We start from the raw sequence: 27,994 nt of genomic DNA on the forward strand, positions 1-27,994 counted from the left end.
ACTCGAGGAAGCGCGAAGTATAACTGCTCCAGGTCCGTAGAGGAAGAGAGAACGCCTTCTCCAACGAATTGCATGCCTTTGAATTCGTTGTATAGTTTGCCAGTCTTGATTCTGTAATAAACGGTGTTTTTGCTCCAAACTCTAGCCGGTGTGATCTCTCCTTCCAAAGAACACGTGGAGACGAGACCCTACGGGTCCGTCCCAACAGGGGAAAGTATTCTACATTCTGAACTAAACTCTGAGTTTTTCTGAAGTAAATTATTGAACCTTCTGTTCTGAAGTCAAAACTAAACTCACAGTTCTGACAAAGGGTCACTGGACTTGAAACATTACTTGTGTTTCTTTCTCTACAGGTGCTACCTGACCTGTTGAGTTTCTCCAGCACTTTCTGCTTTTATTTCAGATTTCCACCAACCACAATTCTTTGTTTTGTAAAAACTAAATTAATTGTCTTAATGAGTTTACTTTGCTTGTCATAAAACCAACAGTAGAAACATTTTATCCATTAATATTCCAGGGGTTCTTCCAGGCACTTGCCTGCAATTACATACTTTCATGGAACAGATACATTTAGGTTACTGTCCTAATGACTTTCAGATCTGAAAACCCATCTGCCTCTATGTTTAAATCCAAATCAAAATATACAATACATTTTTAGTCCAAGCAAATAAAATGGAAGATTTCCATCTTTTCTTTTGATGAATCCCACTGTTTACAGCCTAACTCAATGATTCCAGTTTCGTTAATGGCTTTACTCAATGAATTGTGTTCCATGCAAAATTAAGAACTGTGCCCATTTTAATTAAGGATTCTTCTGACTGATTTTCACCTGGGGCTCCAACAGTCCTCTCCAAATGTTATAAATTTTGCATGTGCGATTCCCACCATCTGCAGTTTCAGTAAATGTTTTGGGGATTTGATGGCCTAATGGTATTATTGTCAGCTTATTAATCCAGTCACTCAGGAAATGTGCTGTGGAACCAGGTTCAATCAGAAATCTTGAATTAAGAGTCTAATGATGACCATGAAACACAGAAGATAGGAGCAGGAGTAGACCATTCACTTGCTCTGCATTCAAAATGATGATGACTGATCATTGAGCTCAATGTCCAAATTCCACCCTCCCCCCATATCCCTTCATCACTTTAGCCACAAGAGCAAATTCTACCACCTTCTTGAAAAGACATAATGCTTTGGCCTCAACTACTTTCTCTGACAGTGATTTCCACAAACTCTGGGTGAAAAAACTTCTTCTGATCACAGTCTGAAAAATTCACCCCTTATGCTTAAACTATGACCCCGGTTCTGCATTCCCCCACCAGCAGGGACATTCTTCCTGCATCTAACCTTTCTAGTGGTGTTGGTATTTTATAGATTTCCATGAGATTCCCCTCTCATTTGAGGCAGCACGGTGGCTCAGTGGTTACTACTGCTACATCACAGTGCCATGGATCTGGGTTTAACTCCACCCTCGGATAACTATTTGTGTGGAGGTTGCATGTTCTCCCCATGGCTGCATGGGTTTCCTCCGGGTGCTTCGGATTCCTCCCACAGTCCAAAGATGTGCAGGTTTGGTGGATTGGCCATTCTAAATTACCCATAGTATCCAGAGATATGTGCGTTAGGTGTGTTAGCCATGGGAAATGGAAAGTTACAGGGATGGTTGGGGTAGTGTGCTCTTTGGAGAGCTGGTGTGGAGTCAAATGGCCTATTTCTACACTGAGGGTTTCTATAAATACAATCCTCATCAATTTAATCTCTTCTCATACGCCAGTCAAGATGTTTCCAACTTTTCACCATTTAACTTGTTTTGTTGTTTCATGGGTCACAGGGATTGCTGGTGTTTGTTGTCATGACTGCCCTAGCACTGAGTGATTTACTTAGCCATTTCAAAAGTCACTTCGGTGTCAACCACATTGCTGTTCACCTAGAGTCACAGGTACGTAAGAAAGGCAGATTCCCTTCCTTAAAGAACATTAATGAACCAGATGGATTTTTATAACCATAATATATTTCAAAAAAACACTTTATTCATAAAATTATTTGGAACTCTATACAATTGGTCATGCCATTCCTGAAGAAGGGCTCATGCCCGAAACGTCAATTCTCCTGCTCCTTGAATGCTGCCTGACCTGCTGCGCTTTTCCAGCAACACATTTTCAGCTCATGCCATTCTTGTGCACACATTACATTGCTTTACATACAGACATCTAAGTTTATTTTTCCTATATACAGGTCTGTACATTTACCATCCAGCTCTTCTGCTGAGGCATCAGCAGAGTCCAAATGACTGGGTGGGCTCCCTGTTCTTCTTAGGCAGGCAGATGCTATACAGTTGTCTTTCCCCACTGCACCTTGGCGGCAGCTGCCCCAAGCTTCAGCGCATCCCTCAACACGTAGTCCTGGACCTTGGAAGGTGCCAGTCTGCAACACTCAGTCGGGGTCAACTCCTTCAGCTGGAAGATCAACAGGTTTCAGACCGCCCAAAGAGCATCTTTCACCGAGTTGATGATCCTCCAGGCACAGTTGCTGTTCGTCTCGGTGTGCGTCTCGGGGAATAGGCCGTAGAGCACGGAGTCCCGCGTCATAGCGCTGCTCGGGTGCTTGGGATGAACCTCAAACGAACATGACTGCAATTCTCTCTAGACTTCTTCTGCATAGGCACATTCTTATAATCATCTGTGATAACTGCCATGGTTATCATCACTTAGATTAACTTCTGAAATAACTACACGAAGGCTGGTATCCTGTCACTAAGTCACCCTTTATTTACTTGTGCACAGTACATGACACTGACCCAGCTAGCGCAGAGCCAGCTCCTACAGTGAGCAGACCCTGTGACACTCCTGCTTATATCTGTCAGCCAGGACTCCCTGCTTGGACCAGGGTAACAGCCCCAATCAGGGAACTCATATTCTAATGAGGTCCACCTGCTGACCTTTTACAATCACCACAGCTTCATATTCCAGATTTATTATCTGAATTCAAATTTCCCCAGCTGACAAGGTGGAATTTGTACGCATATACTCAGAACATTAGCCTGGGCCTCAAGATTACAAATCCAGTGATATTACTGCTATCCCATTAAATGAAATTTAAGATTTTATTGAATTTACCAACTACTCCAGTAAGAAATGGCTGTCGGTGAAAAAACCATTTGGTTCACTCATGTTCTACAGAAACGAATCTCTGCCGTTCTTATCTAGTCTGACCCACATGAGAGTCCAGACCCAGAGCAATCTAGTTGACTTTTAACTGCATTCTGGGCAATTAGGTATGGGCAATAAATGATTCCAACATTCTGTAAATGAATAAAAAAAACATATGCTGGTCCAGCTGGCAAATCCCAGATCCTCTGAATTAACAAAATAAATTATTTCCACCTTCACTGAAATTTTTTATAATGGATCTCGTAACTTGCACCTTCTGTTTGCTTACACTTTGAATATAACCCTTTATTACTATGATTCTGGCTTTGTAATGTGTCTAGGTCTGCAAACTTGGTTTGAATTACTTCGGTGGCTACTGATTATCCTTACTGTAGGTGTGCTTCATCGTGTTGCTTGCTTTAGCAGTGATATTTGGTCTAAGCTGGAGGTACATTCCAGCTGATCCAGTCTGTAATACTGTGCTCATGTAAAAACATAAAATGCTGGGGAAACTCAACAGGGCTGGCAGCATCTGTGGAGAGTAAAACAGAATTAATGTTTCAAGTCCAAGGACTATTCTTTGGATTCTGCACCAGTTTTAATGTCTCACCTTATCCTTCAGGGATTTTAACTCTATTCAAAGAGCTCCAATGCCCATGTATTCTCCAGCTGAACCCCAATTCAAGATCACTCTACAAATTATTTGCACCCTGTGTAATCTGCAAATGCCGTGCAGACTAATACTCCAGCTTCCAAGATGTTTCTAACATACCTGCTGCAGTGTTTGTCTTACCAGAGGGGAAAGTGTTTTATTTCTGACTATAGATTTGGCCTTGTTGAATATTGCCATAAGGTTTTCTTCTGTAACATTGTCCAGCTCTTTCTGCTGACTGTCTTCATAAGCAGGACACTTAAAGGTGACTTGTCAGACCTCTACTGCTGTCAGCACGTGGCATGAGGCAGTTAAATAGAATCTGCACCGCTGCTCATCATGTCATATGAGCAAACTTCACCATACACCACCATGTTATACACTTTTTGCACTGCTGCTCACCATGGGTAGGCTTGTCGACACACCTCTCTTTCAGGTAGAGACCTACAAGGTCACATATCCTGATGGAGTAGAGGAAAATCACTTGGTGTCTAAAATTGCTACTCCAGGTGCTGAACGGCCAGCTCCTGTCCCTATTTTTACAGGAGCAGGAGCAGGGTGGAGAGGCAGAACGGCCACCTCCTGTCCCTATTTCTGACAGGAGCAGGAGCAGGGTGGAGGGGCAGAGTGGCCACCTCCTGTCCCTATTTCTGACAGGAGCAGGGTGGAGGGGCTGAGCAGCCTTCTCCTGTCCCGACCCATCTCGAACTAGATATCGTTGATTGTATGTTAGTGACTAAGTTCCACTGATGGGATACAAACAATAGAGACTATGAGGAGGATCTGGATGGTAAATCTTACTGCTTTGAGATCCTAAGCTGTTCTTGCACCAAGTCTGCAGAATACAGAATTGGACATAGCACTTGGGGCTCAAGGCATCAAAGGATATGAGGGATAAGCAGGGACAGGTTACTGACTAGGATGATCAGCCATGATAATAGTGAATGACAGAGCAGGCATGGGACGCTGACAAACCTACTCCTGTTCCTATTCATGATTGTACAGTGGGCTCCAGGGGGCCGAGCTACCTATTCCTTATGGTGAAGCAGGCTTGAGGACCTGAATGACCTATTTCTGCTGGGATGAATGAATTTCTTCTGTCATTGTTTTATATAGTGGAGCAAGGCTCGAGGCGGGGTGAATGGTCTCCTCTTCTCCTTACATCAGATAGCAGCATGCTTGAGGGGCTGAACGGTATTCTCCTGTCCCTCTTTTTTTAAACAGAAGTAGGCTTGAGTGGGTAAATGACCTCCTCCTTTCCTTATAACCATTCATCTTAAAGGAACAGTTTTGAGGGGTTGAATGGCCTCCTTCTGTCCCTATTATAGAAGCATGCCTCCTCCTGTCCTTATTTCATACAGGAGCAGGCTCAATGGGGCTGAATCGCCTCCTCTCTCCAAATCAAGATGTACAGCACAGAAAGAGACCCTTCGGTTCACTTCATCGATGCTGACTGGATATCCTAAATTAATCCTGTCCCACGCGGGAGTCCTCCCGCTTTCTCTCGGGGATCTGGGATGGAGGATGCTGCACACAGCAGCCCCCTGCAACCGCAGATTGAGGTGGTTCACGAACTCCCAGCCCAACTGCTTGTTCTGTGGTGCTGCAAAGTCCATGGACCATGTACATATGGGGTGTGGTCGGTTGCACTCCCTTTTTAGTTTTCTAGAGAACCTTCTCCTTTGCTTTCGACGGCACTTCGGTCCCACGCTCCCGATCTTTGGGCACCCAGAGCGGAGGGGTGAAGGGAGTTCAGAGGATCTCCTCATGGATCTGCTCCTGGGCCTGGCCGAACTGGCCATAAACAGATGCAGGCAGCGGGCCACAGAGGGGGTCACTATGGCCAATTGCCTGGCCCTCTTTCATGGCTACGTCCGAGCCCTGGTGTCCTTGGAGAAGGAGCACGCAGTGTCTATCAAACACCCTCGAGCTGTTCAGGGAGATGTGGCACCTCAGCGAGTGGAGTGCTTTATTTCTCCCTCCAATTCTATTCTGATTTAATCCCTGCCTTCTCCGTCACTTTTTTGATCACCCACTCTTGCCCTTTGATGAGAAGGGCACTGCCTGTCACTGACCACCGTCGTGTTTCCTTTCTTCCTGTTGGTGGAAATTGAATAAAGATTTGTACACGTGTTGTCTTTCACTGTGCCTCACACCTGCACACACACGACATGGGTGCTGGGGAAAATATAAGCACTACGCAGTTAGGTGGTGGTGTGGGAGTAAAGTTTTAAGGGAAAGCAAAGAAAAAAATCTTGTTCCATTTGCTAGCCCTTGTCCCATATGCCCCTAAACCCTTCCTATTCATATATATTTCGAGATGACTTTTAAATGTTGTCATTGTACCAGCCTCCTCGACTTCCTCTGACAGCTTGTTCCTGTCCCTATTTCTACAGGAGCAGGCTCAAAGGGCTGAGCAGCCTCCCATTTTTTATGGGAGCAGGTGGAGGGGCTGAGCGGTCTTGATTGGATTCCCTACAGTGTGGAAACAGGCCCTTCGGCCCAACCAGTCCACACCGACCCAATGAATAAACCATCCAAACCCATTTCCCGAACATTATGGATCATTTGACATGACCAATTCACCTGAGCTGCATATCTTTGGACTGTGGGAGAAAACTGGAGCACTTGGAGGAAACTGACGCAGACATGGGGAGAACGTGCAAACTCTACACAGACAATCACCTGAGGCTGGAATCGAATCTGGGACTCTGGTGCTATGAGACAGCAGTGCTAACCACTGAGCCACCGTGTTCTCCCAGCTCTTTTCCTTACAGATCCAGGAGTGGGTAGAGAGGCTGAGCGATCTCCTCCTGTCCCTATTTCTTAATGAACAGGAGCGGGGTGGATGGGCTGAGTGGCCTCCACATCCCTATTTCTGACAGGAACAGGAGCGGGGTGGATGGGCTGAGCGGCCTCCTCCTCTCCCTATGACTTACAGGAACAGGAGCGGGGTGGATGGGCTGAGCGGCCTCCTCCTCTCCCTGTGACGTACAGGAACAGGAGCGGGGTGGATGGGCTGAACGGCCTCCTCCTCTCCCTATGACATACAGGAACAGGAGCGGGGTGGATGGGCTGAGCGGCCTCCTCCTCTCCCTATGACTTACAGGAACAGGAGCGGGGTGGATGGGCTGAGCGGCCTCCTCCTCTCCCTGTGACTTACAGGAACAGGAGCGGGGTGGATGGGCTGAGCGGCCTCCTCCTCTCCCTTGCACCTTGCGGTCTCCTGGCCAGTTGCTATGGTGATTCGGCCGGTTGCTGTGACGATGACGGTTTCCGGTGCCCTCCCGCCCGTTGGGTGACGTCACGTCCGCCGCCGGCCGCTAAGGAAACGTGGCCTTTTCCTCAGGCTCTGGACAAGGGGGAGGGGGAGAAACATGGCGGAGATGGAGAGCCCGCTGCCCGCCGACAACACCACCCTGAACGACACCGAAACCATCGCCGCCAACGCCACCGCCCGGTTCGTGGCGACTCCCGAAGGCTCGGCGGTGGCCTACGGCAGCCTGGTGCTGATGGCGCTGCTGCCCATCTTCTTCGGGGCCCTGCGCTCTGTCAGCTGTGCCAAGTCTAAGGTAAGTTAGTGGGGCGGCTGGGCTCAGGCTGGGCTGGACAGGTACCACCAGGCCCATCCTCCTCCCTCTAATCCATCCATCCCAGGCGGGCCGAGGTTTTCTCCTGTTCCTCCCAAAAAACAAACTGAGCCACAGTCAGCTCACAAAGAGCCAGGTCTCCAACCCAAACAAATACTGTCTACACACAGACACACAGACACAGATACAGACACACAGACACAGATACAGACACACAGACACAGATACAGACACACAGACACACACACAGACACAGATACAGACACACAGACAGACAGAGACACAGATACAGACACACAGACACACACACACAGACACAGATACAGACAGACAGAGACACAGATACAGACACACAGACACACACACACAGACACAGATACAGACAGACAGAGACACAGATACAGACACACAGACACACACACACAGACACAGATACAGACACACAGACAGACAGAGACACAGATACAGACACACAGACACACACACAGACACAGATACAGACACACACACACAGACACAGATACAGACACACAGACAGACAGAGACACAGATACAGACACACAGACACACACACACAGACACAGATACAGACACACAGACAGACAGAGACACAGATACAGACACACAGACACACACACACAGACACAGATACAGACACACAGACACAGATACAGACACACAGACACAGATACAGACACACAGACACACACACAGACACAGACACACACACAGATACACACAGACACAGACACACACAGACACACACACACACACACACACAGACACAGATACACACACAGATACACAGACACACAGACAGACACATGGCTGGAGAAACTCTGCAGGTCTTTCATCATCAACATTTAAGAGGCATTTGGATGGGTACATGAACAGGAAGGGTTTGGAGGCATATGGGCCGGGTGCTGGCAGGTGGGATTAGATTGGGTTGGGATATGTGTTCAGCATGAACAAGTTGGACCGAAGGGTCTGTTTCCATGCTGCATATCTCTATGACTCTCTCTATGACTCTATCTGCGAAGACAGAAACAGAGTTAACTCTTCAAGTCCACTGACTGAAGAAGGGTCACCGGAACTGAAAGGTTAACTCATATTTTCTCTTGGCAGAAGCTCCCAGACCTAACTTGACCTATATGCTTCTCTTCAAATGGTGTAATGTTTTATTTGGATGCCTGTATGTTTGTACTTTTAGTGATACTTCCAGGGGGAATGGCACAGCAGCTGAAAAAAAACCAGCTTGGGGAAAAAGGAATCACATTTTCAATGCACTGTTCACAAATACAGGATGTACTTCTCGAGTATATCCTTTGGTTTCATGCAAGTTACCTATGCCTTTGTCACTGTTTAAACTGTTTGCTTGTGTGTGTTGGATATCTATACACTTGGTTAGGTTGTTTTATATATTAGAAGGCATTAGAGAGGATACAGGAGAGTTCAAGGGAAGTAACCTAGTTAGGAATCCAATCATGAAGATATTGTGGAGAAGCAGGGGCTGCTCTCAAAGAAGAGGAGAATATAATGATGTCAGATGTTGAGAATTGAGATCTGGTTGGATTAGATTAGGGAGGAACTGTTCCTATTGACAAAAATATTAAGAACTGAAGGACACATACAAGGAGAAAATGAGGACTGCAGTTGCTAGAGATCAGAGTCAAAAAGTGTGGTGCTGGTAAAGCACAGCCGTTCAGGCAGCATCCGAGAATCAGGAGAGTCAACATTTTGACCATAAGCTCTTCGTAAGGAGTGGGTGGGGTGGCCCAAGGGTGCTGAGAGATAAATGGGAGAGGGTGTGGGGCTGGGGGTAAGGTAGCTGGGAATGCGATAGGTAGATGGTGGGGATGGTGGTGATTGGTCAGAGTAAGGGTGGAGTGGATAGGTGGGAACGAAGATGGACAGGTTGGACAGTTCAAGAGGGTGGTGTTGGTTTGGGGGAGGAGAGATCAGGAAACTGGTGAAATTGACATTGATCCCATGTAGTTGGAGGGTCCCAAGGTGGAAGATGAATTCTTCTTCCAGTCGTCAGGTGGCTAGAATTTGGTGGTGGAGGTAGCCCAGGACTTGCATGTCAAAATGCTTCTGTAAAAATGTTATCCCTTACTTCTGATTTCTCCACCTCTGCCGCATCTGCTCCTTGGAGGACCAATTCCCCTCCAGAACAACCCAGATTGTCTCCTACTTCAATGATCGCAATTGCCCCTCCCATATTGTCAACAATGCCCACCAGTGCATCTCCTCCACTTCTCGCAACTTTGCCCTTGAACCCCACCCTCTAATTGCAACAAGGACAAAACCTCCCTGGTCCTCACCTTCCACCCCACCAATCTCTGGATATAGCGTATCATCCTCTGCCATTTCCGTTAACTACAGTCAGCCCTCACCACCAGAGATATACTTCTCTCCCCACTCCTTTAAGCATTCTGCAGAGACCATTCCCTCCGTGATTCCCTTGTTAGGACCATCACCAACCCACCCTTCACTGCCACCTTGCCACCATATAACCTGCACCCACACCACCTTTCTCACCTCCATCAAAGGCCCCAAAGGATTCTTGCACCTGCAGCAGAATTTTCCTGCACCTGCAAACACCTGATGTACTGTGTGCCTCTCGATGTGGTCTCCTCTACACTGGGGAGACAGAATGTTAGTTTGCAGAACGTTTCAGAGAGCATCTCTGGGAGACATGCACTAATCAACCCCACTGCCCTATGGCCAAAAACCCTATCAAGGACATAAAAGTCCTGGGCCAATTCCACTGCCAAATTCTAGCCACCCAACAACTGGAGGAAGAACGCCTCCTCTTCCACCTTGGGACTGTGCAACCACACTGGATCAATATTGATATTCACCAGTTTCCTGATCTCCACATCCCCTACTTTATCCCAGATTCAGCACTCCAAATCAGCACCGTCCTTTTAAAATGTCCTACGTGTCTGTCTTCCTTCTCAGCCTATCAGCATCCCTTCTTCCCTTCCCCCCCCCCCCCCCCCCCCCCCCCCCCCCCCCCCCCATACAAGGTGACTTTGGTAACAGGTAACTATGACGTTAGGAAAATCTTTTATTTATCTGGTGAGTGGGTGCAATCTGAAATTCACTGCCGAAAGATGTGGTGGAGGCAGATTTTATCACAGCTTTCAAAAGAGAACTGGACAGTTAGTTGAGGAGGAAACGTTTGGTGGTGACGGAAATAAAGTGGAAGAGTGGAAGAAATGATTTGCTGTTGCAGAGAACCAGCACAGTTATGACAGCCCAAACGTCCTCACTCTCTGTTTTAATCATTCTGTTGATTCTGTGTATCTTTGATAGTAAGATGACGGGATAGGTGAACAACATCTGCAGTCCTCACTCTTGCCTAATTGAAAGAATATGACCATTTATATGATAGCTTTCCAAGCACATGTTTCTGGTCATCCAAAGTGTAGTTGCTGTTGTAGTCATTAATGAAGTGGAGGATCATGAATATCATGCATTGAAGCTTGAAGTTCTAGTGAATCTTTATAAATTGCTCACGAAAACAGATATTGCTGGAAAAACCTTGTCGGTCTGGCAGCATCTGTGAAGAGAAAACATAGATAAAGTTTCAGATCCTGTGACCATTCTTCAGAACTTTATAAATTGCAAGTTTGATCCCAGTAAAGTTGTTCTCTCCTTCTGGGCAATGCTTTGAAGAGCATGCAGAAGGGATTTGCTTAAATGGTTCCAGGAATTTTAATTGGATAAACAAGAAAAACTGAGGTTATTTACTCTTCCTGGAGCAGGGACAACTTGAGAGCAGATTGGATGGATGTGTTTAAAATTGACCAAAGTTTAGATTAAATTGAGAGACTGCTTCCAATGTGTGAAGGATCAGAGGGTACAAATATGAGGTGGTTGCCTAAAGGACTGGAAATTACACAAGCAAATGTTTTGATATACTGTGATTGATTCCAAGTGCACTGTCTAATGTGTGGTAGGAACAGATTATGTTTTGGTCTTCAAAAGCAAATTGCAAGAGGAAGCATTTCAGATACAAGGGGAAGAATGGAAATGCGGGTTGAGCTAGTTGGGGTTTTTAGCTGCCTCCTGTGATGTGCTATTCTCATCCTATATCTACTTCATCTCTCCTGTCTTTGAACAGTATGTCTTACCATGTCTCTTATTGTATTATCCATCTTCGGAAATTTTATGTGCTACTCAATTAAAGGAAAGTTGAGGATATACTTAATAATCAAATAGGTGACATCAGGTGAGATGCTAACCTATTAAGCACCATTTGATTGTTCTCAGAATTGATAGATATTTAGTGTTAGATTTTAAGGCGATACATTTGAGATTTGTTCTCATAACCAGTTCAAAGAAAGTATTGTGCACTGTTTGGTACAATCAATCCAGCCCATTGCAACTTTGTAAGGCATCCTAATTAGACTTTCTCTCCTGTTCTTTCTCCATAGCTCTGCAAATTTACAGCCCTGAAAGTATGTCTGATTCCCTTTGGAATTCACTATTAAATCTGCTATCACTAGGGATGGCTGCAGTGAATTCCTGACCATAACTTACTGCATAAGAAGAGGTGTTTTCATCTCCTCTTTTTAATCAACTATCTTTCCATAAAGCATAGCTGCAAGGTGTAATATCCTGATGTTTGACTTTATTTTTAAGGTCCTCTTTAGCTGTTTCTCTCCCTTTACTGAGACTAGATTAGCATTCCTGCACAAATTGCCAATGGTGCAGGCTTGGCTTTGTGGTCTTGATGTGGCTACACCCATGTTGTTAATAGAGTGGGAGTTTGTGGATTTTGATCCTGTGACAATGAAGGAACAGCAAAAAAATTCCAAGTTAGGATGGTTTGTGGCCTGGATGGAACTTGCAAGTAGAGGTGTTCTTGTGCATCTGCTGCTCTTGTTTATCCAGGTGATACAGGTTGTGGGTTTGGAAGGAGCTGTGGAGGAGCATTAGCTGCAATACTGCTTGGTAAAGATCAACGAGGTAAAAACAATGACTGCAAATGCTGGAAACCAGATTTTGGATCAGTGGTGCTGGAAGAGCACAGCAGTTCAGGCAGCATCCAATGAGCAGCGAAATCGACGTTTCGGGCAAAAGCCTCCTGATGAAGGACTTTTGCCCGAAACGTCGATTTCGCTGCTCGTTGGATGCTGCCTGAACTGCTGTGCTCTTCCAGCACCACTGACCCAGAATGCAATACTACTTGTGTGTAGTGCACAGCATTGGTGGATGAGCTGCTGATAAAGTGGACTGCTCTGTTCTGGATGGTTTCAAGTGTTTAGGTGTTATTTGAGCTGCATTCATCCAGCCAAGTAGTGTATTCTGTTGAACTCCTAACTTGTCCTTTGTAGATGGTGGGCATGCACTGTTAAGAGTCAGAAGGTTACTTTCCATTAAATTCCCAACTCTGATCTACTTTTGTAGCCACAGAATGTATATGGCTGGTTCCAGTTCATTTTCTCATGAATGTTAGTGGAGGAGTTGATTATTGTAGTACTGTTCAATGTTAAGGGCAGGTGGTAGACTATTGCTTGTTGGAAGTGGTCTCTGTGTGGCACTTGCATCATGTAAATATTTCTTCCCACTTATAAATCCAAATTTTGATATTGTCAGGGTTTTGCTATGTATGCAAGCTGGCTGCTTCATTTTGTCAGGAATTGGAAATGGTGCTGTACATGGTGGAATCAAACATCTTTACGTCTGACTTGATAATGGAGGAAAGATCATCACTGAAGTCACTGCAGATGCTTAGACCTCAAGCTGTTGAAAAAGCTCTTGCAGTGATGTTCTGTGTTGAAGATGACTGGACTCCTAAATCCTCTTCCTGTTTCCAGAAAAGTTTTGTCCTGTGAATTTCGATTTTCATAGAATCATAATAGAATCCCTACAGTGTGGAAATAGGCCATTCGACCCATCAAGTCCACATCAACCCCCCGAAGAGCAACCAATCTAGACCCACCCCCTACCTTATCCCTGTAACCTTGCATTTTTCTTGGCTGATCCACCTAGCCTGCACATTCCTGGACACTATGGGCAATTTAGCATGGCTGATCTGCCTAACCTGCACATCTTTGGACTGTGGGAGGAAATTGGTGAACCCAGAGGAAACCCATGCAGACATGGGGAGAGCATGCAAACTCCATACAGACAGTCATTCGAGGTTAGAATTGAACCCAGGTCTCTGGTGCAGTGAGGCAGCACTGCTAGCCACTGAGCCACCGTGCCACTTAGGGTCTTGATGCTACACTTGGTTAAATGCTGCCCTGATGTCAGAGGTAATTACTCTTGCCATTCCTGTAGAATTTGGCTCTTTGTAATAAGGTCAGATGGTGGCTGGTCCTGGAGGAACCCAAATGGAGTGTTGGTGCAAAGGTTAAGTGACTCTCTCGATAGAACTGTGGGCAACCTACCCCTCACTTTGCTGATGATTGAGAGTAGATCGATGGCACAGTAATTGGATGGATTGAATTTGTCCTGCATTTTATGTATAGGAAGATCTCAAGTCATTAGGGAATGTAGTCTAATTTTCTGCCTTGTCTCCTCAATACCAACTTGGAAGGTACAACTGGAACAACTTGGTTAGGTTTACAGTGAATTGGGGAGCACAAGTCTTTTGTACTGCCACCAGCTGTGATCAGAGCCCATAGTCTTTGCTATATTTAGTGTGCCTAACTATTTCTTGGTCTTGTGGATTGAATTGCTGGTGTTGTCTGGCTTCTGTAATCTCAAGAGGAGGCTATACTGACTCATCAACTGAGCATGTCTACCTGAAGATGGTTTTAAGTACTTAGACCTTTTCTTTTTTACTGATCTGGTGGCTGTGCTAACATTAAGGATCAGGATAGTCCAAAAGTCTCCAGCATCCTTATTTAATTCTAATCCTCCATTCACAACTGATTGCAGATCCTTGTGATTGGTTGTGGGAGTGCTGACCTTTGTGCTTCTTTCTCTTTCATGCATTGAGTGCTGTGTTTTTGCTTCAGGCTATCACCTCTTGGAGATATGTGATGCTGCTCCTGGCATCCCCTCCTATGCACTTCATTGAACCATCATCGATCTCCTAATTTATTAGTAATGACAGAGTGGAAGAAAAACCTTTCCAAGAAGTTGAATACAGTTCCACTGTGCACATCATGTGTATCCAGTATTTATTGAGCTGCTGGATCTGTTGTGAATCCAACCTTTCTAGTGTAAGACAAATATCGTGCAACACAATGGATTGTGTCCTCAATGTGTTGGTGGGATTTTGTTTCTTCAGGGAACGTTGATGGTCACGCATATCAGTGTAGTCATGGAAAGATCCAAATGCAATGAGTTACTTGCTGAGACTGTGCTCAAGTAGATTTTTATCTGACTACTGGCTGCAGCTGAAAGTTCAAGATTAAGTGGTGCTGGAAAAGCACAGCTGGTCAGGCACATCTGAGGAGCAGGAAAATCGACATTTCAGGCAGGAGGCCTTCAGGTGCCAACTGTCTTTCAAGGCTCAGTCTGTGTGGCGTTAACAACTTGTAGTGCCTGTGAAAGGCCTTAGAATATGTTTGAAACCATTTAACCATTATAAACTTACTCTTGTTTTTTATGATTCTGTTGAAGACAGAAGTAGATATAGCTCTTGTGCTTAAAGTGATCAATGGGCATGGAGGGGAAGAGGGTGGTGAAGGGCATTATTAAGGTATTGAGCTCAGTGATCAGCCTTGAGGGGTCTAATGGCCTACTCTCTCTTCTATTTTTCTATGTAAAACATGACATGCAGGTCAGTAAGGAGTATTTACTCAATTTTTAAGGAGTGTCTTGAGGACGAAAGTAAGATTGAGGGGGGATTCTAGAGCTTGGGACTTAAGCCACTCAAGATTTAGTATCAGTGAGTGAGTGACTGATAGACCAGATATTTCGGATGATGGTGGGACTGATTTAAGACGAGAGGTGGTGAAGGAAGAGACCATGTTGAGATTTGAAAAGAGGTGTGAGAATTTTGCAATCCAAACAACTTCTTGGCTTGTGCAATCGAACTAGTATGGGTGATATTGCAAATTAAATCACCAAAATTCCAGAGGCACAAGCTGCACTGCTTTGGATGACCTCCAGTTTGAGGGTAGGATTTGGAAGCCCAGCCAGCAGTACGTTGGAATAGTCAATCCAATTAAAACAAAGGGCATTCTATTCTCCTGTTACAAGTATTTTCAGTATGATAGCACCAGTTCTTCCAAGTGTTGCTTAATGTGGAATTGCATGATTCATCAGTTGAAGTAGCATGTTTGGTGATGATCAACAAGGGTTTTTGACTTTTTGGTGAAATGCTATGAGACTTGAGGGGTGTCCGTAATCAGTGTTCGAAACTCCCAAGGCACGTCCATGTCTGGGTCTGTCCTGCCAAGGCACATGATGTATCCAGGGAAGGTACTGGTGAAGTCGGGAGTGTTGGCAGGAAGGTCTGACTCTAAATGTGGTTTATTTTTTTGCTTGATTAGTCTGTTTTCCTAATTTTGGCATGTCCTTGGATGGTAAGGAATTTGCAGCTGGATGTGTGCCTTTAACATGATCAATGCCAGAGTCAGTGTCAGGTCATACTTCCAATTCTTTCTTAGACTCTTTGTTTTGTAGCTCTTGTTGCAACTGAATGATTTGTCAGATCATTTGAGAAGACCATGTGTGAAATTCAAGTCTCACACCCAATCCAGTAAGTCCACTCGGTTTCCATCTGACAATATAGTTAACTACAGATTGCTTTATGAGGAGCGATTATGTCAAATAGATCTGTGTTCTCTCTAGTTCAGAAGTGATCTCACTGAAATAAATTATCAGTTTCCCTGGTTAGAGAATGACCCTGCAGAATATAGTAAAATTGGGATAAGATGACAGCCATTTGGGATTAAGATGAGGATGCATTACTGCATTGTTACTAAACTTTGAAATTCTCAATTCCAAGCAGGTTGGGTGCTCTGTTGTTGGCTTTATGGTTGCCAGATTTTTAATGGAAAAAGATAACTAAATTATGTGCAGTAAACTTGTTTTCCTTGGGTTTAGTTTTGAAATAAATTTGACCAGTTCCTAATTTCTGTATATTCTTTTACTAGTTTAGGTGTGCCTCACACATCTTGTTGCCACAGTAAGCCAGTGATTGATGTGTCGCACCTTGAATTTGCTCACTGTATTTCAAAAGAAAGTGAGCAATGACAAGGTCCTAGCATCTCGAGTCCACTTTGAGTTTAATTATTTGAGATAAAACTGACGTAATTGTCCCTACTGTATCACTGCAGATGGAATTATGAAAATATACTTTTAGTAGTAGAGATGAGTGACTGGAAAAATTCAGACCTTCGTCCTTACTAGTACCTTTATTCATTTAATTTGATAATTTTTCTGAAGACTAAGGCAGCAAACAAATTCCTTGATCGTTAATTAGTTGTGAAAGACTTGAGTGTTACATATAATGAGGATTTTTTTCGCTGTTTTCTGTGGAGTTCTAGCACTTGCATGTGTAAAACCTTGGCATCCCAATTACCTAGGATTGGATAAATGATACCTGGCACTTTTTTTTCTCTCACTGTCTTTTCCATGTTGTAAACACAGTGGGTTTGAGATAATTTGCTTGGCTGGAGTTAAATGCTTTCCATAAATGGGTGTTGTTATTTTAAGCCTATCAAGATAAAAATGAAACCTCTTTGGTGATGAAGGAAAATGTATTTTGCTTCAGCTTAATTTGCCTTTAGTTAAAATATTTATAAAAATAAATTCTGACCTGAACATCTATTAAATATTTAACCTGATCTTGAACGAATTGTATAACCATTTTCTTTTTATTGCAGAATTCCTCTGATATGCCAGAGACCATTACAAGTCGAGATGCAGCCAGGTTCCCCATCATTGCCAGCTGCACACTGTTTGGCCTTTATCTATTTTTCAAAGTAAGTATATTTGTCATATTGTCCCTCAATTTAAGTGCTTAGTCTTGATTTCCATTATCCTTTGCCTTACCAACAGCACTACACTAAGTACTAAACTAACTGCAGCATTTTCTGCTTTCAGATATTTTCTCAAGAATATATCAACCTGCTGCTGTCCATGTATTTTTTCATACTGGGTATATTGGCTTTGTCTCACACTTTAAGGTATGTGGTCTCAGTCCTGTGGAGGAAAAGTGAATCATTTGCTGTGCAGCAAATGTTTATGGTTTGTTGTGTGTGCAACATAACAGTTTAACTCTATGCTTCAATAAAGAGCTCTGGTTGATTTAGTTGACTGGCATTTTAGAGAGGAAATGTTTTCTTATCCTGGGTTCATGGGAAGGAGAGGGGAATGAGGTGGGCAAAGAATGCCAGGGCCCCTTCTAACTTGCTGTCTGAGAGTTGACTTTTATTGTCTAATAGTGTGGTGCCAACTAGAGCTCTTAAAATAGAGTTGTTCAGTGTTGGGAGATGTTTTCAAGTATGTAGAATCATACGGAAAATGAGAGGTTGTTTGGCCCATCAAGTTCGTACTGTCATAACTGCACTAAATCTAGCACTTGTGGGGGATACGTATCTTTCATTTTTACTTGTATTTTTTTAAGGAAGCTCCAGTTAAGTAGAAGCTGAATGTAAAGTGAAGGTGTATAGGTAAAATAGAAAGAAAATGAACTCTCCCTGTTTCTGAGGAAGCAAAAACAAAGTGAAAATTAAGAATCCATACTCCTAGCAAACTGAACATCTTTGAAACATATATAAGAGAACACCAATATGTCCAACATGGGTTTTCAATTGCCAAGTACTGACTAGCTAAAGAAAGCAAGCTAACAGGCTAGATTAGAGGTTGCTGCAGTATTTTGTTATTTGAAAATAACAATCGATCAATGCCCATTTAAGCTGAGTTGAGCAGCTTCCGCAGATGTCTGCTTTTTGTGGGATAGTCTATGTCCGTGGAACCCATTGAGTGCTGCTATTGGCTAGGGATCACGAGCTCCAAGAAGGAGAGTAGCTGAAGTTACACTTGAGAAAGCTGAGTGGATTGCTGAACTAATTCATGGGGTGGCTCAGTGGTTGGCACTGCTGCCTCACAGTGCCAGGGACCTGAGTTCGATTCCAGCCTCTGGTGACTGTCTGTGTGGAGTTTGCACATTCTTCCCGTGTCTGTGTGGGTTTCCTCCAGGTTCTCCCGTTTCCTCCCACAGTCCAAAGTTGTGCAGGTTAGGTGAGTTGGCCACGCTAAATTGCTCATAGTGTTCAGGGATGTGTAGGTTAGGTACATTAGTCAGGGATAAATGTAGGGGAATGAGTTTGGGTCGGATACTCTTCGGAGGATCGGTGTGCACTTGTTAGGCCAAAAGCCAGTTTCTACACTGTGGGGATTCTAATCTATTGTAAAGGATTGCCTTGATTCTATCTGTCATTTAAAGCATGGTTTATAGTTTAGATTTGACGAGAGTTTACTTGTCAATTTACGTATACTACATGTTTATTCTAGATGTTAAAGTTCAGGATTGATAGTATTTGGTGTTTGCTTTGATTCTGCTACAGTTTAAAAATAATTAAACTGAGGAAATTCGTGGCTTGTTTCTTCAGAAAATACTCGTGATTTCATGTATTTTTTAAAACGTGACTGGATTCCCCCAAGATTGTAACACAGCCCTCTCAAACTGGGAGAAATTTAGAACTCTGCTTGGCAAACAGTATTTGATCTATTAATTTTAAATGTCCAGAAGTTAGTATTGGGTGGCAACATTTTGAAAAATTAACTGCACAATGCCAACAGGGATGTTAAATACATCTGACTGAAACTTTGGAAAATTATGGTCCAGAAACTTGAAAATGTGCTTTTAATAAAATTAGAGGTAGAAAAAGGGACACACAAGTTTAAGGCAATCAGAAATTTTGAACTGAAGTGAAATCTGACTTTGCACCTACTCCTAGTAAGCTGATTGGCGAAAACTGATACCTGGGCCTTAAAACAAAAGTCAATTTTCAGAAAAACATTCCACCCTCGTAACTGCAACATACTTTTATCAGATTTTTTTTTCCCTCTTCCCAGTAAGGTAACTTGAACTGATATATGATTCTTTGGAAATTAGTGACCCTCCAAAGTGGCTTTCTTCAGGTATGACCTGAGACAGTGAATCTCTGGTTATTCATCCATTGCAGGGATTTGCTTTAAGTCACAGCAGAGCCTGACTTTTCACTGCTTTAAGAGGACCTTCCAGATAAAGCACTAGGTCATCAGCAGAAGGGTTGTCTTTGCTTTGTCAAGGCTGATTTAAACTAATTGTGCCTGTACTGTCACCCCAGCCTCAACTGGATAACTCAGCACAGAATGGAGTTGCACTGAAATATTCTGAATTTTTTAGTACCATTATACATGCGCATTTACCCAGTAAATGTTGGGTTGATTTTTTTTACTTGGTTTGTCTATTTTGTGAATTCTGCAATGATGGTGTTAGACTGACCGTCTTTGCAAAAGAGAACTTTAAGATTGGTTTCTTTTGCGAGTTTAAGGGTGATGTGTGTCCAGGTTCAGCACTTCCTTCCCAAAGGATTCTGTTTGAAAACAACTACTTGGCACGTGCAGTGTTACTCACTCTCTAAGTAATCTCAAAACACTCCATTCTGTTTGAAAGATGTATACCCTTGTTCACACCAAGTCGAACTATGGAAAACTAATGCTTCTCATATAGAATAATTAAGTTGTAATTGATACTATATCAGAATATAACTTCCTTGTAATCAACAGCACATAAATTTTCAAGAAATCTGAAGTAATATTCTCATGAGTGAATTGATGAATGGAGTGCTATAAATAATTGAGACAATCACAATAATCAACACAACTGCTCAGTATGAGTGTCTGAAAGATGTACTACTTGGCAAAGATGGTTACTTGATTTTTTTTTCCACAATGTTCTGTGCTTGATTAAACATCTCCCAGAACTCTCCTCCTCTGTATTGATATTTCATTATACTGCATACTTTTTGCCTGCGCAGTTCCTTTTGGCATTACTACATGGAGAACAATGCACTTAATTTCACTTCCTTTTTTTATCAATTTCTGATCCCCTTCACTAATTTATACTTGTTACCTCACATAATTTCTCACTTCTCAGACCTGCCCAGTAAGCACCTTTCCTTTTACTGTCCAGTACTTACAGGACTTTTTAAAAGCAAGGTTGACAAACAGAACTGCATGAAGTAATTATAAAATTTGCTTGCCTTTTGCTGTGCACTATTGCACTAAATCCCTTGTCCTATTAGACAACTAGCAATTGTATCATGTTTGACCTTTGTAACTGTGTTGTAGATAGTTACTCTGTTTGTCTATCATCTAATTGTATGGAGGGATAGGCTAAAGGGGCTGAATGACTTGCTCTTGTTTCTCTCTTCTCTCATTTAAGCCAATTGGCTGCCTCTTTCTTTTTCTTCAATATCTCCACCTATTTCCGAGAAGGAATTCAGAGACATTGCTATGCATTGTAAATTTAAGCACTGTTGTTTTTGGGTTCGCTATATTCCTGTTTTGAGGAAATTGCTTCATCCTAATCTTCGATGAATGCATATCTAAAATGTTTAAATACTTCAACAAAGACCTCTGCACTTTCAGGTACATGAGCAGCTGTGTGATTTTGTCTTGAGTATTTATTTGCAATGACACTTGATAAAATGTCTTGTAAAGGGTTATTACAGAAGGTAACTGCTTGTGTTGTTCAGGGTGATATATTAGCATGGATAGTGGATTGACAAGCTAACGTGAAACTGTCAGAATAACTGGGACATTCTCAGGTTAAGAAATTGTAACTATTGGAGTGTCATAGAGAACAGTTTTCAAACTTCAGATTATTTAAGATATATTTCAGTTGCTTGACTTTTGTAGCCAAATTTACCAATAATACCAAGATGGTTTGGAAGGCAGACTGTGAGGAGGTTAAAAGGAAGATAGATTGGTTAAGTGTGTGAGTAAAATGTGTCTCATGGGAAAATTCAAGGTTTTCTGCTTTGGTAGGAAGAATAGAAAGGTCAAATATTATATATTTTGAGACATTGTAGAATGCTGAAATCAGAAGATCGGAGTTTCCTGGTAAATGCACCATCAAGGGTACAGTAATACACTGTAGTTAATTACAAAGGTAAATTAAATGTTGGTATTTGTTATAATGGAGAATGGACTGTAAAATTAAGGAGCACTTGCTACAACAATGTAGGGCATTGATGCAACTGCACCTGGAATATTGTGTACAGTTTGATCTCCTTAAAGAAGCTTACATTTGCATTGTAACTGTTCAAATAAGATTCACTTGGCACATCCCTGGATGAAGGGTTTGAGTTGTGAGATCAGGTTCACTGGGTTCAACCTGTACTGTCTTGGTTTTGGAGAATGCAAGGTGATCTTATTGAAGCATTTAAGGTCTGAGGGAGCCTGACAGGGTGGTTCCTTTGTTCAAGGAAGGTAGGAGGTACAAGCCAGGTAATCACAGACCAGTTAGTCTGGCATCAGTGGTAGGGAAATTTATTGGGAAATTTGTGAAGAATGGGATTAATCAATACTTGGAAAGGCAGAAACTGATCAGGGATTTAAAAAAAAAACCAAAAGAACTGCAGATGATGGCAAAACTTAGCAACCTGGCAGCATCTGTGGAGAGAAATCAAAGTTAATATTCTTGGCCCAGTGGCCTTCCTCAGAACACTGATCAGCTGTAGTTAGCATGTATATTCCAAAAGTTTAGAGCCAAAGTAAGTGGCAAACTGGATTCAAACTTGGCTTACAAACAGGGGGCAAAGGTTTTGGTGTTGATTGAGAGTTGTTTTTGTAATTGGAAGCTGGTGAGCAGTGGTGTAGATCAGGGTTTGGTGCTGGGACCTTTGCTGTTTGTTATGTACATTTAATGACTTGGATGTGAATATAGAAGGGAAACTTTGTAAGCATGAAAATTGATGGTCTTATTTAAGACCAGGACTGTACGGCTAAATGCCTGTTGATCAGCTGGTAAATTGGACAGGGTAGCGGCAAACGGAATTTAATCCTGATAACTATGAGGTGATGCATTTTGAGAGGTCTAATAGTGGATGGGTATGGTCCTTCAGGAGGACTTAAGAATAAAGGTACCTTGAAGTATGTAGATCCTTAAAGCTGTTAGCACAGGTGGACAGGATGGTGAAGAATGCATGCTGGCATAAGAATATAGCAAGGCTTTATAAAATACTGGCTATTCAACAGATGGAATACTATATGCAGTAATGGTCACACACTATCAGAAGATGTTATTGCACTGGAGAGAGTGAAAAGGAGATAGCAACATCCTAGGCAAAGGCTGAAAAGTCTCAGTTACTGGAGATGCTGGATAGTATGGGTTTGTTTTCCTGGAGGGGTGGGATCTGATTGCGGTGTACCACATTATGAGAGACATAGCCAGAGTAGATTGTGAGAATCTTTTCCCCAAAGTAGACTCCTCTGAGACCAGTTAGCAAAGTTTAAGATGAAGACTAGGTGGTTTAAAGGGGACCTGAGGAAAATGTTTTTCACCCAGAGTGGTAGAGGCAGGTATTCTTGCAACATTGAAGAAACATGTGGATGAGCACTCAAAGTGCTAGGGCATGGTAGGCTATGGATCAAGTGCAGGTAAATTGAATTAGTGTAGTTTGGTGGTTGGCATAGACATGGTGGGTCGAAGGCCCCTTTTCTATGCTGTGAACCTCTGACTCTATCATGACTGCTGAGAGGATGTTTCCTCTCATGGGGATTCTTAAAGCGAGACAGTATAGTTCAAAAATTAGGTGTCTCCAATTTAAGACTGAGATGAGTAGTTTCTGCTGTTTGTTATTTTAGTCTTTGGAGTTCTCTACCGTAGTGAAAATTGGAGACTGGGTCATTGCCTAACATGGCTTTGAATATGCTGGTCGTTCTGCTATAATGCGTGTTTCATTAACACGAATTCACTGTGTTGTGATTGACAAATTTGGAATATTGTTTCTAAAGTGTGGACCTTTAAAATGTGTTGGCTGTAACAAAATTACATCACCAATACTTTAAACGCTGTTTGTAAAGTGTGATTTTTCTATAATGTGGGGCTGCACAAGAGTGCAACTGTGAGGTTACAGAAGAGCTACCTGTATTCAGAGTTTTGATTCCTCAAGGAATTGAAGGTAATGGGGATCTGACAGCAGAGTGGAGTTAAGGTCGCAGTCAGGTTATCAATGTTCTTAGAGAATGGCATTAAAAAGTGTGGCGCTGGAAAAGCACAGGTCAGGTAGCATCTGAGGAGCAGGAGAGTCAACGTCTCGAACTTAAGCTCTTCATCAGGAATGGTGGCGGGGCAAGGGTGCTGAAAGATAAATATGTGGGTGAGTTGGGGGTGGGGTGAAGGTAGCGAGGAAGGTGATAGGTGGATGCAGGTGGGGGTGATAGTGATAGGTTGGAGCAGAGTGTGGAGTGGTTAGGTCGGAAGGAAGATGGACAGCTGGGAGAAGTTCAAGAGAGAATGCCGAATTATAGGGTTGGATCTGGGATAAGGTTGGGGGAAGGGACGATGAGGAAACTGGTGCAGTTGACATTGATGCTGTGAGATTGGAGGGTCCCCAGGCAGAAGATAAGACGTTATTCCTCTAGGCGTTGGGTGGCTAGGAATCGGCAGTGGAGGCCCAGGGCTTGCATATCCTTGGTGAAGTGGGAGGGGGAGTTGAAATAGTGGGGTCATTTGCTGAGTGTTTGGAGGTATTCTCTGAAACGTTAGAGAATGGGATTGGCTTTGTGTGCCAGTATATTGTCTTCTATTTTTATTTATGATCTTATCTTTTAGTACTTGAAGTGTGAAGCAGGTGAAGTGACAAACGTTTGATAAAGGACAAGCTAATCTGAAAAGAAATATGTAAAATGTTTAGCTTCTGACATTTTTGGCATTGAGATGAGATTGCTGCTAATGGAAAGTAATTTTCAAGACCAAACCATGCACCGCATTTTGTTGTTCCAAATACAGTGAGGAAAAACAAAGGAGAAGAGAAAATTATCTGAGTTGATCCTCTGTCCTGTCGTTGTAACATTTCCTGGGTTCTTTGCTGGTTTCAGGCCCCTGAACTTGGTTCATAGCATGTTTGCCTCCGAATCATCAAGTTGTAAGATCTCAAGGCGAAAATGAAGATGAAGGGCTCCAGCCCGAATCGTTGATCTTCCTGGTCCTCGGATGCTGCCTGACCTGCTGTGCTTTTCCAGCACCACACTAATCTTGACTGTAAGATCTCAACTCCCACATTAAGCCCATGCTCCATAGCCAGATTCTTGTTGCAAGCTAGAAGGAGTAAACAAGGAACAAGAGTTGGCCCTTTGCTCTGCCATTCAAAAACTCAGTTCAGCCATGATGTTAAACCTCAACTCTGCATTTGTGCATATCCCTGATAATTGTTCATCCCCTTGGTCATCAAGAATCTATCTACCTCTACCTTAAAAATATTTAAAGATTCTGCATCCATTGCCTTTTGAGGAAGGAAATTCCACAGATTCCAAACCCCCTCAAGAATTATTTTCTCATCTGTATCTTAAATGGACAACCCGATTTCTAGATTCTCCCACATCCACTAAGTTCCCTCAGAGTCGTCTTTCTTTCTCTTCTAAACGCCAGAGGATACAGATCTAGCCTGTCAAGCCTTTCCTCATTAGGTAATTGACTCATTCTCCGTTTTAGTCTAATAAAACTTACTGCTTCCAACATATTAATATCCTTCCATAAGTATGGTGTTAGTACTGTACTCCGAAGTGTTCCCACCAACATCCTGTGTAGCTGAAGCGTAATCTCCCTATTCGTGCGTTCAGTTCCCCTTGCAATAAAACATTGCATTCTATCAGAAGGCTCAAAGAAAACAGTGGTATTCTGTAATAGTTTCAAGTCAGGCCCTATTCTTCTATTAAACATGTGTAAAAGATCCCATGTCCATATTTGAAGAATAAAGTTTTGTTGGTGTCCTGAGCAGGATTAAGGCTTCACAGTCTTCCACCAAAATTCACTGCCATTTATCTCAATTGGTGGTTAAGAGCACATGGCTGAAAATTAACAGTTGTATTTGCTTAACCAGTGACTGCACTTCAAAAATAATTCTTAACCATTGTTTTGCACAAAGCTTTCTGTCCTTTATCCTTATACTCTGGATTAAAGACTGATGACGTGAACTTACAAACATGGAGCAAATCAATCTTTTTCCTGTTAAAGTACTTTGACCGACACAGGTTTGATACCTCAAGCATTCTGAAACATCATAGGAATAAGTGTAGGCATTCAGCCCCTCACACCTGCACTGCCATTCAGTGAGATCATGGCTGATCTGTGCCCTAACCTTTGGCCTATATCTATCAATACAATTGCTTAAAAATTAAAATCTCACAATACCAGGTTATAGTCCAACAGGTTTATTTGGAAGCTCTAGCCTTCAGAGTGGTGCTCCTAGCTTTGGAGTGATAATGGAAGAGAGTTTGTCAGTCTCCCTGGAGTTTCTGGGAGGGAAGAAAATTTGATCACTTAATGTAATCTGAGAATGAACAAGTCCTGAGAGATGTGTGGCCAATGTCTCACTAGTTTATACCCTTTGATTCAGTTCAGCGGATACTGAACCTTTGAAGGAGATGGCAATGACTCTATCAATTTACTTTGAAAGGGAGGCTTTTATTCATACCATCTGCAGAGAAACCTTGATTATCTGAAGGAGACGGACAGGCACTATTTCGTTCGGATAATTGATTATTTGGTTAATTGATTTCCTCTGGGGCTCGGAGCTTTCTGTGAAGTGTGCTCCCTGATCAGGAGATGAGGCAGCAGCACACTATGCGCGAGCCCCCCAACCATGCCCACCCCCAAACACCATCTGCCTCCCGCCTGCCCCACCCTGCCCGCTGGTCTGCTCCCAACCAATCCCTCCCTTGGCTGCTGGACTGGGCACCAGTCAGGCTGGTGCTGCCTTTGTGGGGACATGCGCACACACACAACCTTTTACTGCAACATTTTGACAGGTTCAACCTCTGCCCTATACAGGACAACAGAGAGAGAGAGGGCGGGAGGTCAGTAATTTGGAGATGTGCCTGAATTGTCCAGGAACGTTCTCGGCAGTATTTCAGTGAGCTGAGTTCGTTTTTAATCATTGAATCTGTAAACAAAAGAAGCGATCAGGGCTGAAACACCTCTTTGTAATGTCTCTTATCGCGACCTCTGGATGTCCTTCGGATAATCCGATATTCGAGGTTCCTGTGTATTTCCTTTTTTGTCAATTTCTCTCTCCCTGCACAGGCAAACCTCAACTAGATAAACTATTTATTGCACTTGGCAGCTGAGTTCATATATTTCTAATGAGACATCACGACAATTGAGCATTTTGCAGGAGCAATCGTGGGTTTGAATTTCACTTGCTTTCTCCTGTTCCAAACCTGGCTTGTTGAGACTAACTGGTGGTAGTTTTGTAAAGCAACTCTAGACACTAACTCGAGGAACCCTCAGGCTTCCACTTACTGAGCATGGTTGTTTTGTGGTCTGTACAGCTATGAAATCACTAAGGTATCAAGGATTGGTCCTACTTGCATCTTCCTAACAAGTCTAGTGTAGTTGGCACAAACTGGTAATGTTGAACATGCATTCCCAGCTACATTATGCAGATATGAGTATTTTGCTGAATGGTGACTTGGTTTCAGACCAGAAGGAGGGTGGTCTCTCAGCTATTGTTGTATATCTCTTCATAGTTGTATGTGAGACCAGCATTGATTGATGGTTTGGAAACGTGCCTTCTTCCCAGTGCAGTCAGGGCTGGCCACAAAGTGTTTAACATTTGAAAAGGAATTTATCTTGTGCCATATTCTAGTTTTCATAGATATGATTAATCTTCAGTCATTAATGTTCAAATAGAACTCTTAAAATCTTGCTCAATAAATTATACTTCTTTTTGTTTCAGTCCAACTATGAATAAAATTATTCCTACCAATTTACCAAACAAACAGTATCAGTTGCTGTTCACTCAGGGAACAGGGGAGACAAAGGAAGGTAAGTAGAATGCCTTTTTGCTGTGGTAATTTTTTATAAAATAACCTCTCATTTTCAAGGAATTTCAATGTAGAGAAGTGTCTTATGCATACTGCTGTGCTCCACTGTTATAGAACCTTTCGGCCCTTGGTGATCGTATTGACTTGAGGATGAAAGATTGTCAATCACCTTGAATTCAGGGGTTCTTTCTTGGGCTGTTGTGAATGTGTTCTTTCCCTTTAAAATATAGACTATTGTTATACTACAACAAACGCAGGGTACTTTGTAACTTGTCTGTTTCGGTTTTGTGAACTTGCCATCCATATTTAATCTAGAGCATTTTAAATGGAATATGGTTTTGTGCACAGCTTCCCCTAGGTGTTATCTGGTCATAGAACTGTACAGCACAGAAGCAGACCCTTCAGTCCAACTTGTCTATGCCGACCATATATCCTAAATAAATCTAGTTCCATTTGGTAGTATTTGGCCCATTTCCTTCTAAACCCTTCCTGTTCATGTACCCATCCGCATACTTTTAAATGTTGTGATTGTATAAGCCTTCACTACTTCCTGTGGTGGCTCATTCCATCTAGCAGCACTCTCAGCGTGATGCAGCAGCATTTTTATCTTTTGCTGTGTAGTAGATTGACAAAGGGAAAGA

The 27,994-nt window shown here is 42.9% G+C and overlaps 1 protein-coding gene across 2 annotated transcripts in view; it reads left to right on the plus strand.

The window, feature by feature from the left end:
• The first annotated feature begins 7,104 nt into the window (after positions 1-7,104).
• Positions 7,105-27,994, plus strand: part of hm13 (histocompatibility (minor) 13) — a 75,414-nt gene continuing 54,524 nt past the window's right edge. For both annotated transcript variants that reach the window (XM_060836150.1, XM_060836149.1), the window contains exons 1-4: positions 7,105-7,373; positions 17,195-17,293; positions 17,415-17,497; positions 27,266-27,354. In XM_060836150.1, coding sequence (XP_060692133.1) covers positions 7,179-7,373; positions 17,195-17,293; positions 17,415-17,497; positions 27,266-27,354 — 466 coding nt within the window. In that variant the 5' untranslated portion in view covers positions 7,105-7,178. The remainder of the gene's footprint in view (positions 7,374-17,194; positions 17,294-17,414; positions 17,498-27,265; positions 27,355-27,994) is intronic.

This window comes from Hemiscyllium ocellatum, chromosome 15 (assembly GCF_020745735.1).
Source record: "Hemiscyllium ocellatum isolate sHemOce1 chromosome 15, sHemOce1.pat.X.cur, whole genome shotgun sequence".
Lineage (NCBI taxonomy): Eukaryota > Metazoa > Chordata > Chondrichthyes > Orectolobiformes > Hemiscylliidae > Hemiscyllium > Hemiscyllium ocellatum.